We start from the raw sequence: 16,803 nt of genomic DNA on the forward strand, positions 1-16,803 counted from the left end.
CACTGAGTCCCAGAGTCATACTTCACAGAAACAGATCCTTCAGTCCAACCAGTCCGTACCGAATATAATCCCAAACTAAACTCGTCTCACCAGCCTGCCCCTGGCCCGTAAGCGTCCAAATATCCTATTCATGTATGTGTTCCAATGTCTTTTAAATGTTGTAATTGTACCCACATCCACCACTTCCTCAGGAAGTTCATTCCACACGTAAACCACTCTGTGTAAAAAAAAAATGCCTTTTGTCTTTTTAAAAACTCTTTCTCTCTCAACTTAAAAATGTGCCCCGTAGTCTTGAAATTTCCCACCTTAGGGAAAAGACAATTATCTTCAACTCTGACTATTTTATAAACTTCTAACTGGTCACCTCTCAACCTCCGTGCTCCGGTGACAAAAGTCCCAGCCTATCTAGCCTTTCTTTATAACTCAAACCTTCCATCCCGGCAACATCCTGGTAAATCTCTTCTGAGCCCTCTCAAGCTTGATAATATCCTTCCTATAATTGAGTGATCAGAACTGGTCACTGTTCCATAAGAGGCCTCCCCAAGTTGTCTTTGGTACAACAACAGCATAATGTTCCCATTCCTATACTCAAACGACTGAGTAACGAAGGCAAGCTCCCAAACACCTTTTAAACCACCTCTTTCCTAAGAGAGAAAAAAATTAACAAGCATGTATTTACAGACAAAATAAAAAGAAAAAACAATGAAGGGAGAGGAATGTGCCTTAAACATTCAAGACTTGCATCATAAGGCATCACGAATATCCCCACCCCCAATAGTTTCTGATTGTTTGACCAAAATGAACACTTTCAGTCAGACAGTTGCTGGTTTTGTTATCTGGCCAATTAGATTTGGAGGTATGTTTTTCAACATTTGTGTCAAACTTACAACAACAACACATTACAGATTAACATCCACCTCAAAGTAATATGAATTGATCTATATGGTTGTAGTTTTGATCCCTCATTTCTTGCAGACACACACTTTCATTTCCTAGCATCAAAGAAAATTTCTTCATTAGTCCTTTGGCAACACATCAACCAGGTAGCTGAACCACTTTAAAATATTTACTTCATAATATCCATTCTTATAATATGACAGAAATGACTATGACAACTGTTGTATTTTTAAAATTAAATCCTGTACATAAATTGTTCATGTTTAGGTTAATATCAAACAGAAGCAGCAAAACAAAGATCAGTCCAGGATGTTTCTAAAAAAGTTGTATTTTAGTTAATGCTCTAGATTCTGCACCAATAGGCATTGTTATTGCCGTTCATGCATCAAATTTATCTTTTCTGTTTGCTGCTTCCTTCAGTGTCCTGGTGTTCCTTTGTGTGTTAGTGAAGAACTGGGAGTTGCAATATGTGTCTCTTTATCAGTGAAAATTGGCCTGCATTCTCACAACATAATATCAGGGTTTACTGTTCAGAATCATAATCCCACTTCACCTATCATGTAAGCATTCCTATTTTTTCTTAGTTCCAGACATTGTAGAATTGAATGTTTGGATGGATTTGCCTAGTGTTAGAAATGCGTCTTCACCATTTTAAATTGTGAGAAAACTTACTGTGTGGTAATTGAATTTCTGATCATACCAAAGTGTGCATATGTTGAGCTGCAATTAATCAGTTGGAGCTAATTTCTGTCAATATATGTGACAGGGAGCTTAATCTATATTCTATAAATAATTTGAGCATCCATGGATTAGCTCCAGTAACCTATCCATCTGTGCAAAAGACATAATATTTATTGCACCAAACACCAGCTTTTAATACTTGTTAATTATCTCTAGACTTGTGAATAGCCACATTCTGACGCCCGTTATGTCGTGTTCACATAAGGCTAACAACTGATAATCCAATAACTTTGCTTTGCTAAATGATTAAACAGGTTATAGGCATTTATTTTGTTGCCTGCCAGACCTGCTCCTATTTTGTAGTCTCGTAAACTTGCGTTTGTGATGAAAGTCAAACTGATGACAAATATTAGGAGCATAATAAAAGAACTGTTTCCTGTTTCAATGGTGAGCATGGAAGGTACATTTGTATTGAAGCATTTCAATATTGTTGCTGTCTGCCCAAGTTAAAGGAGTAAATTGATAAATGTTAAGATCACCCCGTCTGAATGAGTGGATTCTTGAATGATTGAAGAAAGACTGTAGCCACAATCTCCAGTCCTTTTCCGATTGGGATTGGAGGTTTGGGATTAGAGGATTGCCAATTGGCATTCCTGTTCAACAAGAAAAATGGTATAAACCCAACAATTAACCTAGCTTCAATTGTAGGGAAATTGTTGGCTATATCAATCTAAAATAAAATTATATTGAATATATAAAATAGTATTTTTAAAATATAAGTTAATAAATGAAGGTTGGCATGAATTTGTCAAATGTAAATTTCATAACTTGATTGAGTTTTTGATGCAGAAATGGAAAGGATGAATAAGGGTAATGTAGTTGATGAGTATATTTATAGACTTTCAATAGAAGTCTTACATTGTACAACATATTAGTCTTGTCAGCAAGATTGTAGTGAAGTGCATTAGGACAGCGACTGCATAGCTTTGAAAATGGATAAGGGATAAAAGTAAAGAATACTAGTGAACCAGTTCAGATTGAGTTGAGATGATGTAGAATAGACTGACTGAAAGTGTGGTGCAAACAAATTTAATAATAACTTTCCAAAGAAAGGAATGTGTTATTTGTCATCATACAGGTAGCAGTGATGCCACATAGAGGTCACTGTTGGGAACACTGCTGTATTTTATGATTATGAATGATTGGTATACAGATCATAATTTCAAAGATTGTAGATGACATTAATCTCTCAAATGTGATGAACAGTGAAGACAATAGTGACAGACTGGGTGAAGATAAAGACTGGTGAAATAGACAGGCACATTGTAGATAAAGTTTAACACAAGTGTAAAATTGCTCATTTTTAGGAGGACAAACAAGAACAGGCAATAAAACTTATACAATTTTGCCAAGAGAGAGCCAAGAGTTATTGACGGCAGTGGTGGTGAAAGCAATTTAAAAGGTATACAGGATCCTTTGTTTTCTAAATGGAGGCGCATGGTATCAAAACGTGGAAGCAGTACTAAACAATTACATTAGTCGAACCTTGGGCAAAGTAACATGTTAAATTCAGATCACTACACTATAGGAAGGATGTCAAGGTTTCATAAAGGATGTACAGGAGATTCCCTGGAAATATACCAGGATGGACATTGGTTACATGCAGCAATTACACAGGCTTAGGCTTATGTTGTTCAAATTCTTGGAGAGTTTTGATAATGTAAGTAAATTGCAGGCAGGTCTGTAATCAGAGTTCATAGATTTAATTGGCAAATAAACCTCAGGTAACTTTAGGAAAATGTTTTTCAGACAGTGAGTTGAGATGGTCTAAAATAGACTGATTGAAAGGGTGGTGAAAGAAAATTTAATAATAACTTTCCAGATGAAGGACAATAAATGCTTGATGAGGAACCAGCAGCTGGACAATGGGAGAGAAAGCATGGAAGAGGGACCAATCAGTTAGTTCTTACAAAGACTAGCAGAAACATGATGAACTAATAACCTCCTTCTGTGCTGAGTCTTTCTTTGAATATAGGAACAGTTCTTCCTATTCATTTTGACAAAACTGTAATTGGTACAATCTGAACACTAATTATATGTGTGCTGAGATAATCTGTACTTTTATTGTTTGCTAAATGTTTGGGCTTTTTATTACTTGATTTCACATCTGTTGGTTATGAAAAATGCTATATAAATGCAAGTATTTTGTCTTTTACTTTTGTAATTGTGTTTTAATGCATCTAGTTCTTTGGTCTGTGTCTAATATTCCTTAATTTAAAGAGCATTTAATGGAATAGAGTTTGACTGCATTTAACCCAGGAAAAATTGCATCAATTACAGCGCTCTCCATTCCATAAGGGACACATCTCAGTGTGGGCAGGAAAAAAACTAACTTAAGAGGTTGGGTGTAAGATTAACTTGGAAGAACCTACCACTCAATTTTGAGAGAAAACTTTTCCAGAAACACAAGATAATCTCATAAAATAATCTTGGAAGGTAGGAACAGGAGTAGACCATTCTGCCCCTTGAGCTATTCTACTGTTCAATGAGATCATTGCTGATCTGGGGCCTAACTCCATATGCCTGCCTTTGGCCAATATTTCTTAATTCATTTTGCTTAGCAAAAAAAATCTATCTCAAATTTAAAATAAACAACTAATCTAGCATCAGCTGCCATTGTTGGAGGAGAATTCCAAATCTCTATCAGCCTTTGTGTGCAGACATGCTTCCAAAGATCTCTCCTGAACAGTCAAGCCCTAATTTTTTGACTATGCCCCTTAGTTTTAGAATCCCCAACCAGTGGAAATAGTTTATTTACTGTATCTTTTCCGGTTATTATCTGAAAGACTTACATTGCCTTTTCATCACTGAGAGTATTTAAGATTTAAAAACTGAAGCACTTGTGCCCTATTTGCAAATGCATTGTGGTATTGCCTTGCAAATATAATGCATCTGCCATTGGCTGCCACTCGGTAAAAGTGGTGAATCTGCATATTACTGGATTGCTCTGTTATTTTGCATCATTATGCAACTTTGCCACATCTGTATTTGCAAACTGCTATGTGCTGGATATAGTCAATAGATTTCATACATTAATGAGTAAATAGAAGCATCTCCATATCATCATGCAAATTCAATAACAATGCATATTTTTACACCAATGGTAATAAATTCCCTAAAAGCAATGGAATTACACAGCAATTTTTGCAGAGAGGTGGGTATGTGTATCTGTGTACTTGAATTGAGTTATTGTTTCAGTATTTTGGTATTCCAGATTGGATCTCGACAGTAATGAGTCTGATTTTGCTTCTTTGTTTGACATCACAAAGATATGTAAAAATCCTGCTAGCATGAACTTCTGTAGAATGTCAAGTCATCCAAAATGCAAGTCAAATGTGACCTTTATGTACCTTTGTGGTTTTTGGTTCCTACATATGTTGTTAGAATGCAGCTGCTATAGAGTTTAGACAGATGCACTTTGATCTTTCACATGAGGCAGATAAGTGCATGTTGTTGTCTGTTCCTATGACTCATTCTTCCTGGAACAGACCAGAAGACCTAGGAGCAGAAGTAGGCCATTCAGCCCATTGAGTCTACTCTGTCATTCAATGAGATCATGGCTGATCTGATAACCCTCAATTCCATTTTCCTGCCTTTTCCCCATTTCCTACTGATTTAAAAAGATTGTCTACCTCAGCATTGAATATCCTTAAAGACCCAGTGGTAAAGAATTCAAGAGATTCATCATGCCCTGAGAGATGTATTCTTCCATATCTCAGTCCTCAATGGATAACCCCTTGTTCCAACATGATGCTGTTGGGTGCTAGACTCTCCCAAAAGGAGAAACATCCTTTCTGCATCTTCCCTGTGAAATCCCCTGAGATTCTTGGGTGTTCCAATAAGGTCATCTTTGATTATTCAAAGCTTTAATGAGTATAGGGCCAATCTACAAATGCTGTCCTAAGTAGATAGTCCCACCAAACCTGTGATCAGTCTAGTAAGCCTTCTCTGAACAGGCCATTAGTCTGTCACTTTAGGGGCACCATTAATCTGTCACTTTAGGGGCACCATTCCACATCAAACATATCTGACTTGGAGATTCTTATACCTGCCATAAACATTTTGAAAGAATTTCCAGGGTGATAATCCTCCTTTTTGACACATTGTGAACACATTCTTCATAACTATCAAGTCCCAGATTGGGACTTGAACCCAGAGCAAGAGTGCTACCTGCTGCGCCAAGGACCCCTCCTAGGTAAAATTGGAAAGGGATTAATGTTTCTGTTTTCATAGTCTGTGTCTGACTGGGGGCATATTGCTATTTTTCTTTGTCAGGTTGCAAACACAGGTCTTGGTGAGTTTTCTTTTTCGAGTAAAAAATGAGGTCTGCAGATGCTGGAGATCACAGCTGCAAATGTGTTGCTGGTCAAAGCACAGCAGGTTAGGCAGCATCTCAGGAATAGAGAATTCGACGTTTCGAGCATAAGCCCTTCATCAGGAAACGACGTTTCGAGCATAAGCCCTTCATCAGGAATGAATGAACTGGACTACTGATTACGCTCATTTACAGTACAGTGATTCTTGGCAATAGCCAACTCGAATGAAAGATAGCATAAACAAAATTTCCAATCTTCAATAACACCCGTCCTTTCAAATCCCCCAACATAAATGTCTTGGGGATCACCACTGACCAGAAACTTGCCTGAGAGAAAAGCAGATTTACATGGACTGGACAAACCACTGTGCTGCAAGGCCAAGACAGAGGTTAGGTACTCTACAATAAGTGACTGAGCTTCTGACAGCACCAAGATGCTCTACCACGTGCAGTGTCACACCAAGAATATGACAGAATATTCACTGTTTGTATGGATGGATGCAGCTACAGCAACATTTGTAAAAACTTAAGTCTTTCCAGAATGAAGCACATTCATGTCACAGTCACATTATGCTGATGTGACTTGTGAAGATAACATCACCAGACCTTCACTCCTTTATAACCCCTGCAACTGATAGGAGCAATCAATGTTGTATCATCTCCAACTTGCCTCCAAGCTGCACATGTTTCTGTTGTGGATGTGCATCATCATTGCCATTCCACCTTCATCCATGGACCAATATCTTGAAATTTCCTCTGCAATGCATCATTCTGAACCCAGAACTTAATCATTCAGCAGTTTGTAGAAATGAGGCAACTAATTATGGACAATAAATGCCACCAGGCCAGGGTTTCCTAGGCCTCAACAAATTTATTCAAAACCTATGTCCTCCAAAAGACAGAGAGGTAAGAATTGGTCATTTTGATGAAAATGGGCAAAACAAGTCAATGTCAGGCACGACATTCCTAATGTGGTGTAGCTGCACCTACATCATGAGCTCTGCTATGACTGGAGAGGCTACTTTGGAGACAACAGCCTAAAGCAGGGATTAGAATCCTGGTATATGTAGCTGCATTAACCATGAAGTTCCCTCCTTCCCAACCTCTCCCCTTGCACTGAGGTGTGTAACCCTCAAGTTTAAACCACCAACAGTTATCTCTTTTTAATGAGAGAGAAAAACCCTATCATCTCCTGGGACTACGGCAACTTTATTTTATATGTAAATGAGTCACCTGACGTCTATTCCATGTCCTATTGCAAAAGCTTGTTTGAATTGATCAAAACAGGGACAATCATTGTTAAAGGTGTCTAATGGTTAATATTTGTCTTGGCAACGAGGCAACATAAAATTTGAATGTTACCTTTCCACAGATAACCTCTCAACAGCCAACACTGTTCATATTAATTTCATGTTGGCCTCAGCTCTCCCTCTTGTAGTATGCTGTCCTTGAAAATGGGATGAAGGAATATCAACTCCATAAAGACCATCCTTATTCAGCACTGCACCAAAGAGTATCCCTAGATTGTATTGTTGTTCGATCTTGCTTTGAATTAGTGCTCCACATCAAAATTTCTTGTCTACCTTTATGAGGTTGCATCTCAGCAATATCCTTTGGCAACCCAATTTTTCCAGTTTTCCCTCATAGTTTAATCCATGGACATTGGAAATAAATATACTGTACTAGCTTGATTCAGATGGAGGCACTCTCACCCCTAATCAAAACACTGCATTTTGGTGTAAAAAGCAACTGGAATGTTACTGTTATTGGTCCAAAATAACACAAAAAGGTCAATTCTGTCTGAAAGTAAATACGTGAATAAAAAATGCATATGGCTCTTGGTAGAAAGAGATTAAAATGGAGAATAGAATTTATGGTCTAAAATAATTGAGTCCAGAAGGCTGTAAAGTGGAAGATGGCTTGATGTTTCTTCAGCTTGCATTGGCAAGAATGTGAAATTGGGTGTTTGATTCAGACAGCGATTGGTTGTAACACTGAAGATTGCAATCACTGTCATACCACATGCATATGAAGGTATTCCAAGTATAACTGAGGATGCCTTGTGGGTTATGTGTGCTCACATTATACTGATACCACTGAGGTTGCATATACAAGCAGAGTCCTTCATCCACAGTCCTCACTTTTGTTTTGAATCTAGCTTTGATAGATGGTTCAGATGGGGCACGGTTTTCATGCACTTGCTTTTTGAGAGAGAATGATGATCATTTCAACTCTTTGTTTAAGCTAATCACATGATGCTTCCTGTGGTTGTGGTCTGCAGAACTTTACAAACAGCTCAACATCATCTTGTGAGTTTTTACTTCTGCATATGTGTGGATGCAGGTTCAGTATAGAAATGAGAGTTCACCAGTGTTAAATGGTGATTTAAAGACACTGACCACTCGCAATGCTCACAGGCAGCTGCATACTTCTTCAAATTCATCGTCAGGATTTGGGGAGACAGTGGTATATTATATCTCTCAGTGAATAAACCAGAGATTTAGGCTAATCACTCTGGAGATAAGTGTTCAAATCCCACCATGGTAATTGGTAGAATTCAAATCCAGTAACTAAAATATGGCAATGAAAGCGCATCTTGTTAATGGTGATGAGGAAACAATTATCAATTGTCGTATGAACCCACTTGGTTCACTGTTATGCTTTTGGGAAGGAAATCAGCCTCCTTACCTGGTTTGGCCTACATGTTACTCCAGGCCCAGAACCATGTGGTTGATTCTGACTGTCCTCTGAAATGTCTTATCAAGCCACTCAGCTCAAAGACAAGTATAGATGAACAATATATATGATAGAGTCATACAGCACGGAAACAGGTTATTCCATCCAACTCGTCCGTAAAGACTAGGTTTCCTAAACTGATCTAGTCCCATTTGCCTGTGTTTGGTCCCTATCCCTCTAAACTTTCCTTTTTCATGTATCTGTCTGAATGTCTTTTAAATGTTGTAATTGTATCCATCTCCACCACTTCCTCTGGCACCACCCTGAGTAAAGCGTTTGTCCCTCCGGTCCTATTTAAATCTTTCCCTGCACACCTTAAACTTATACCCTCTAGTTTTTGATTCCCCTGCCCTGGGGTAAAGACCTTGGCTATTCACTTTATCTGTGCCCTATGTGACTTTATAAATCTCTCAACCTTGTATACTCCATGGAGAAAAAACGTTCTGCCTAAGTAGCCTGTCCTTTTCACTCAAACCTTCTAGTCTTGATAGATAGTCTAGATATTTTGTGCACCCTTTCCAGTTAAATAACATCCTTCCTCTACAGGGTTGTCCAGAATTGTATGCAGTACTCCAAATGTGGCCTGACCAATGTCTTGTATAGCTGTAATATGACATCCCAACTCCTGTGCTCAATGTTCTGCCCCATGAGGAAAGCGTGCCAAATGCCTCCTTCACCACCATATCTACCTGTAAAGCTACTTTCAAGGAACTGTGCACTTACACCCCTAGGTCGCTCTGTTTATCAACACTCCCCAGGGCTCCAACATTAACCATGTCAGTCCTGTCCTGGTTTGTCTTTTCAAAATGCAAGACCTGGCTTTTACCTGCATTAAACTCCATCTCCCATTCCTTGGCCCACTGCATCCCATTGTGCTGTTAAGTAACCTTCTTCACTGTTTACTATATCACCAAGTTTGGAGTCGTCTGTAAAATACCAACCATGCCTCCTATTTTGTCATCCAAATAATGTATATAAATGATGAACAACAATGGACCTAGTACCAATTCTTGTGGCACACCATTGGTCACAGGCCTTCGGTCTGAACACCAACTTCTCTACCACCACTCTCTGTCTCCTACCATCAAGCCAATTTTGTATCCAATTGACTAGCTCTCCTTGGATTCCATGTGGTCTAATGTTATTAACCAGTCTACCATGTGGAACCTTTTGAAGATCTTGCTAAAGTCCATTTATCTATCTTCTTTATCACATTTTCAAAAACTTAATCAAATTTGTGAGTCATGTTTTTCCACACACAGTCATGTTGTCTATCCCTAATCAGTTCTTGCCTTTCCAAATGCATATCGATCCTGTCTCTCAGAATCCTCTCCAAGACCTTAGTCAGCATTGACATTAGGCTCACCGGCCTATAGTTCCCTAGTCTTTCCTTACAGCTTTTTTTCAATAATGGCATCACATTAGCCACCCTTAAGTCTTCTGGCACCTCACTCATGGCTATCAATAATGCAAATATTTCTACGAGGGAACCCACAATTTCTTCCCTAGCTTCCAGCAATGTCCTGGGAGACACTTGATCCGGACCTGGGATTCATTTATCTTTATGCATTTTAAGACCCCTAGCACCACCTCTTCTCTAATGTGGACTAATTTTCAAGACATCATTGTTTATTTCCCTGAATTCCCTAACTTCAAAGTCCTTCCTACAGTAAATACTGACGAGAAATATTCATTTAAGATCTCACCCATCTCCTGCGGTTCCACATGTAGATGAGCTCATTGATCTTTAATGGGTCCTATTCTCTCCCTTGTTGCTCTTTTGCCCTTAATATACTTGTGGTATCTCTTTTACACTATCTATCTACCAAAACTATCTCATGTGCATTTTTGTCCTGATTTCCCTCTTGAGTGTACTCCGACAGCTCCTATACTTCTCAAGGCATTCACTTAATCCCAGGTGCCTTTACCTGACATATGCATTCTCCTTTTTCTTGACCAGTGCCTCAATATCTCTGGTCAGCCTACATTCCTACTCCTGCCAGCCCTGCCCTTCTCACTAACACAAACATACTGGCCCTGAACTCTCGTTATCTCGCTTTTGAAAGCATGCCACTTACCAGATGTCCCTTTTTACCAGCAAACAGCCTCCCCCAATCAACATTTGAATGGTCCCGTTAAAACCATCAAAATTGGCCTTGCCCCAATTTAGAACTTTAACTTGTGGACCAGACCTATCCTTTTCCATAACTACATTAAAACTAATAGAATTATGGTCCCTGGTCCCAAAAATGCTCCCTCACTAATGTCTCAGTCACTTGCCCTGCTTTAATTCTGAAGAAGAGGTCAAGTTTTGCCCCTTCTCTAGTAGGGCCATCTACATATTGATTAAGAAAGTTTTCCTGAATAGACTTAACAAATTCCTCCCCATCCGAGCCCTTCATACTATGGTGTTTCCAGTCTATGTTTGGAAAATTAAAATCCCCTACTGCTGCAACAGTCCTATTCTTACAGCTATTTGTGACCTCCCTACGTATTTGCTCCTCAATTTCCTATTGTCTCTTTGAGGGGGAGGGGTGGGGGGCTATAATACAATCCTATCAGTGATCAACCCCTTATTATTTTTCAGTTCCACCCATACAGCTTCCCTCATGACAGTCCCTCAGGAATATCTTCTCTAAATACTGCTGTGATGTTTTCCCTCGTCAAAAATGCCACTTCACCTCCTCGCTTGCCTCCCCTTCTATCCTTCCTATTGCATCTGTACCCCAGAACATTGAACTACAAGCCCTGTCCCTCCCCCAGCCATGTTTCTGTTATAGCTATAATATCCTAGTTCCATATTCCCATTCCGTGGCCTGAGTTCACCTACCTTACCAGTCAGGCCTCTTGCATTGAAGTAAATGCTGTTTCATTCATCAGTCTTCCCTTGTTCCCAGCCATGCTCTTGCCTGCCTAGTCTATTTAACTTGCTTTCTTTAACATCTGTGCTCACCTCACCTTTTCTTCTGTCTCACTTCTGTTTAGGGTTCAAAACCCAGTGAAGAATAAAGGAAGGATGCTGTTAGCAAGATTGGCATTTATTGCCCATTTCTAGTTATAGTAGGCCTTGTGATTGAACCACTGCATGGTGAGGGCACCAATAATAGACTGAGGGAACAAAATGACATTTGTCTCTTGCTTCCAGGCTGTAGGCTGACAATTCACTGCAGTGTTAAAGATAAACCATGTTAGCATGAGAATGGAGTCATCCATAACTGTGACAGACTGGGTAAAGCCAGCATCTACCTTGCCTGAATTAATGAACCAGTTGGGCATTCATATCCATCTAACAACTTTATAGTTATTATTTTCTGATATTTTTCTGACTTATAATATCATGGATTTTAAACTGAATTCAAACCGACAAATTCTTGTGACGAAATTTAAACTCCCATTCTCTGATTTTCTAGCCAACTGATCTAGCTAGTACACCATCGCCTTGATGATATGTTCATGCATGCAAGAGAAAATGTGTAACCGCATGAGCATCCTCTGCACGTGTGCAGAAGAGTTTTTGTTTTCTGTTTATGCTGGGCAATAAATACAAACCAATAAAGTTTGACAACCAAAATAATCTTTCATTTCCACACCCTCAAACCTATGTTCGTATTCATTTCAAGAGGGTTGGTAAGGATTCCCATATTATCACTGGAGATGGGACCCTGTCAATTATGTTTTGGATTTGACATGAGAACTAGAAAAGACATGTTGGTAATTTTGTCAGCACACACTGATATAGGATCTTGCCCTAAATATTGCCTTGTCTTCATTATTTGTGTAAAAGGGTACCCTGATTGCCAACTATCTACGTAAAGCATCAACCGGACATGTTTTTCAGCTTCCTTCCTGCGGCCCATGCTCTAGCTGAACTCTGTGGTTCATTGCTATTTTACTATATTTTGTGTTATTTGCTACCTACACAATATTGTAATATATATGCAGAATTAGAAGCCTCCAAAGCATTATAATAGTGGCACCATTGGCTTGAAATCCCATAGACGGGTAATGGACTAGGTTTTACTTGCTATTTGGAGTTAGGTGGGAAGCAGATAAAATGACGTTCAAATGGGTTGGGGGGTAGCAGGGGTCCAATGGCTTCCTCCTCCAATGACATTTTACCAGTGGTGAGATCCTCAGGTATGTCGCTGCCCAATGGAGAGGCAACAGAAGTAACTAATTGCATTACTAAGAACCACCTTGCCACCATCACCCTGCTGCCTTTAGAATTGTATCAGTGTCAAGAAGGGCTGCCCCTGTATCGAGCAGTCTTCCTAAAAGTTCCTGAGATGGAGGGTAGCAGATGGATGAATAATAGCCCTCAAAACTCATAGTCTGCGTGATATCCTGGACTGCTTTGGTGACCTAAGAAAATGGGAAATACATTTTCTCAGGCATTGTTTCCTTCTTGGCTCTGGGTTTTCCTGTTTCTTCACCTGTTCCAGAATATTACATGCCCACAATAGGCCAGAGAAGAGTCTAGTATAATACTGAGGCCAGTATGAGCATGGGGCAGGCTTCGTGGGCTCACTGCTGAAAATGTGTTGCTGGTTAAAGCACAGCAGGTCAGGCAGCATCCAAGGAACAGGAAATTCGACGTTTCGGGCCAGAGCCCTTCATCAGGAATGTTTCCTGATGAAGGGCTCTGGCCCAAAACATCGAATTTCCTGTTCCTTGGATGCTGCCTGACCTGCTGTGATTTAACCAGCAACACATTTTCAGCTCTGATCTCCAGCATCTGCAGACCTCACTTTTTACTTCGTGGGCTCACTGGTCACTTCCTACCCATCCACTTAGTGTCTGTCAATCAGTAATGTGAGGAAGACAACTGAAAACAAAGATTCTAGAGACCATTTAGACAAGTAATAACATCAACACAATAAGAAATGAAATCACTTAAAAATAAATGCACACTTTTATTTGTGCAGTTTCAATCACTAATTTTTCTTGCTTCTCTTGCTGTACCTTTGTGAGGTTTATGAAGTAGTACATTAACGCTATGAATGGTATACTTAATGAATTTTACCAAATTAGTTTTGTCTAGTACAGTTCGTGTGAGTGAGAGGTTAATGTATAACTTACTTACCAAGCTGGTGAATTGTTGGTATGTAGAAAGGAAACTGAAATGGTTTCTGATCAGTAGGGGAGGAATGCTCTGTCCTTGAAATAAAGAACTGAAACGCAATAATGGGAAATGTAAATAAGATACTTTACTTCTAATTTTGATTTTAAGGAAAGGGAACTGTTTGTTTGAAGCAATTTGGATAAATTCTCGACTGCTCTGACAAGCTTAGTTTTCAGATCAGACTAGATTGCACTGGCTGATTCAAGTGTTACTGACTCTCTGACTAAAATTTAAGTGAGGTGCCTCCTAGATTGTGAACATTTATCACCATCTGTAAGTGAATGGATCCAGTTCCGATACAAAGAACCATCAGATGGCACTTGCTCCTTAGTGATTACAAGTAGTAAGATTCACAGTATCATCCCTCTCTGTGACATATGGGCAGCCTTGCTTGCTCTATCACCTTCCACTATTATTAAACTTTATAGAAGAAAAAACATTATTTATAGAACACCTGTTTGGTGTTAATACAATTTACACCATTTCATGTGAGTTTTTGATCTCAGTTGGGAATGTGTCAATTCATCTTTATTTTTGAAGTTGATTTGCCAGCTCATTATCTGATCTGCATCAATACAGAAAAGGAAAAGGAAATAGTGTATTAAAAATAACCAGAAAACAATTCCAGAAAGTTCATACTCCCAGATATCCCTGAAAAAAACTTGTAAATTTGCAAAAAAAATTGATATTCTTCATTCAACTGCAGTTTTAGTGGAGATCATTTGTTGCCCTCCACTTTCCCATTTATAATTAATTGTTTTGATAGGTGACATGAGATTTTTGGGTTTTATGCAAAAGTGAACTGAATCACTTGGGATTGCAAAACAGTAAATCAAATTCCTAAATTGCAATCCAACAAAAAAAAATTAATCTATTTGGTTGTCCCTTGGAGTAGGGACCTTGGTCAGAGACTTTTCGTCAATGCTTTTTATCAGTTGTTTATTGAAATATCAGCTTTTCTCTCACAGCCATTTTTTTCTTAAGGCCATGCGTTAGTTTTGCCAAGTTGTGTGGGTTAACATGGACCATGGAGCTGTCACGCAGTGTTGGTGAAAGACCTAATAAAGCTACAGGCACTTTGAGTTTCAACGGACTATTTTAGCTACAGCAATAAGGGCTCTTGAGGTAGATTTCCTACCTCTAAGCCAGGTGACCTCAGTTTAAGTCTCACCTGCTCCAGAGGTGTGATAACATCTCTGAACAGCTTGATCAGGAAATACTTAACTGTTGCAATGAAAGCAAGTCACCTTCATTTCACCATAACATTCTCTTCCTTCGCTTGCTTTCCTTCCTTTCTCTAGTGAAAGAAATGTCACAATGTACCAGTAACCAAGATGACAGCCCAAATCTGTGAAAATGGGAAGCTCTATTCTTTCAGACAATTTCTGGCTGTAGGGATAAATCTGCTTTAAAGAATTCAAGGCCATCAACTTAATGAGAAGTTGTTTGGCAATTTTTTTTATCTAACCGGGGAGGGCAAGAGTTGGGAAAACAGTGTAATGATTGTTACATGTTTGTAAGCATTTTTATTCGCCAAATATATTTGTGCTCCTTCAGAGCCCATCAGAGCCATCTTGTGAAACATGATACCAATTATTTAAAGAGGGTCATCTAATTAATAGTCATTGATTAATAGCCATGCTTTGAGGAGATTTGCGTGTGGTTTCCAAAATAGCCTGAACGAGTAGCATGATTCGTCATGTTATAGCTTGATAAATGAAAATGAGGTGCACTTTGTCAAATGCAGAGTTGTTGTTCAAATGAAGTCATCAAGAAAGGTGAGTGCAAAGTGCTGAAAGATGAACTTTAATCTCCATGGCAGTGATATTGCAGATTGGTTTGGCTTATTCCGTTCTATAACCCCTTCCTTGCCTGGTGCCACTGCACACCCTGGTTGAGACAACTGAAAAATGTACTAATTTTGAAATTTACTGTTCATTTTTAATAATACATTTTACAATTTCTTCTTAGATCCTGAGGAGAAAGTCAATTCCAATTCAAATGAAAGAGCGTTCAAGGAGCGCATATTTTCTAGAAAACGCCAAGGAGCAATGCGGCGAAAGATTCACCAGGTCAACAATCATAAGTTCATGGCCACGTACCTGCGCCAGCCCACATACTGCTCCCACTGCAAAGAATTCATTTGGTAGGGAACTCCTGTATTAAGTTACTGGTGTTAAATATTGTACTATCTGTTTAAATGATATATAGCATAAAAAAGAAGCACTTGCCAAGCCATTTATATCTGTGACATTTTTAACACAGGAAAATGAAGATCTGCCTTTCAGTGACCTTATAAGGGTACTCATTCACTCACTACCTCATGTACTTGGGCAAATAAATATCCCTGATGTTGAAGTTTATTTGCTGCTACATTATCCTGTGTTGTAATATAGCTTATCTTTTGTAAACATTTTGAAAGGCAAAATAGTCAAGCATGATGTCATTTGAAATTAAAAGGCAGATTTCTATAGGGCTTTGGTAACTATGACCTAGGGCAGTACTTACCAACTACTTTCCAATTCAATTCACATTAACATTTAAAAGTCAATGAGACCTCAGATGCCAAAAAAAAAAGCAAAACAGCAATAGAGCAATCTAGCAATCTAGGATCATTCACTACGTAAGTTGATACTTATAAGGCTTATTAGGTTGTTATATTTTAGGACTCTTCAGTTAAAATAATAAGAAGGGGGATGTGTCTGAAGTCTGTCTGACAATGCACCTGAATGATATGATTGTTACGGATTAAAAGGGTTTCAGACAGGTTTACTAGGAAATAGGCACAATAGCAACAGCCTAGAGTTTGCTCAGTTGGCTGGAAATCTGTTTTATAATGCAGAGTAACAATAATGGGTTCAATGACTCAGGTGACCATGAAGAACTCTCTTTCTCAACCTCTCTCCTTGCCTGAGTTGTGGTTACTGTCCGAATAAGCCACCACCAGTTATCTCTCTCTAATGAGAGAGCAGTCTTATAGTCTGATAGGACT

General features: G+C 38.9%; 1 protein-coding gene across 2 annotated transcripts in view; it reads left to right on the plus strand.

Annotated features, from left to right (window-relative positions):
* Positions 1-16,803, plus strand: part of prkcha (protein kinase C, eta, a) — a 230,435-nt gene that overhangs the window by 110,615 nt on the left and 103,017 nt on the right. For both annotated transcript variants that reach the window (XM_060829335.1, XM_060829336.1), the window contains exon 3: positions 15,783-15,957. In XM_060829335.1, coding sequence (XP_060685318.1) covers positions 15,783-15,957 — 175 coding nt within the window. The remainder of the gene's footprint in view (positions 1-15,782; positions 15,958-16,803) is intronic.

This window comes from Hemiscyllium ocellatum, chromosome 8 (genome assembly GCF_020745735.1).
Source record: "Hemiscyllium ocellatum isolate sHemOce1 chromosome 8, sHemOce1.pat.X.cur, whole genome shotgun sequence".
Classification (NCBI taxonomy): Eukaryota; Metazoa; Chordata; class Chondrichthyes; order Orectolobiformes; family Hemiscylliidae; genus Hemiscyllium; species Hemiscyllium ocellatum.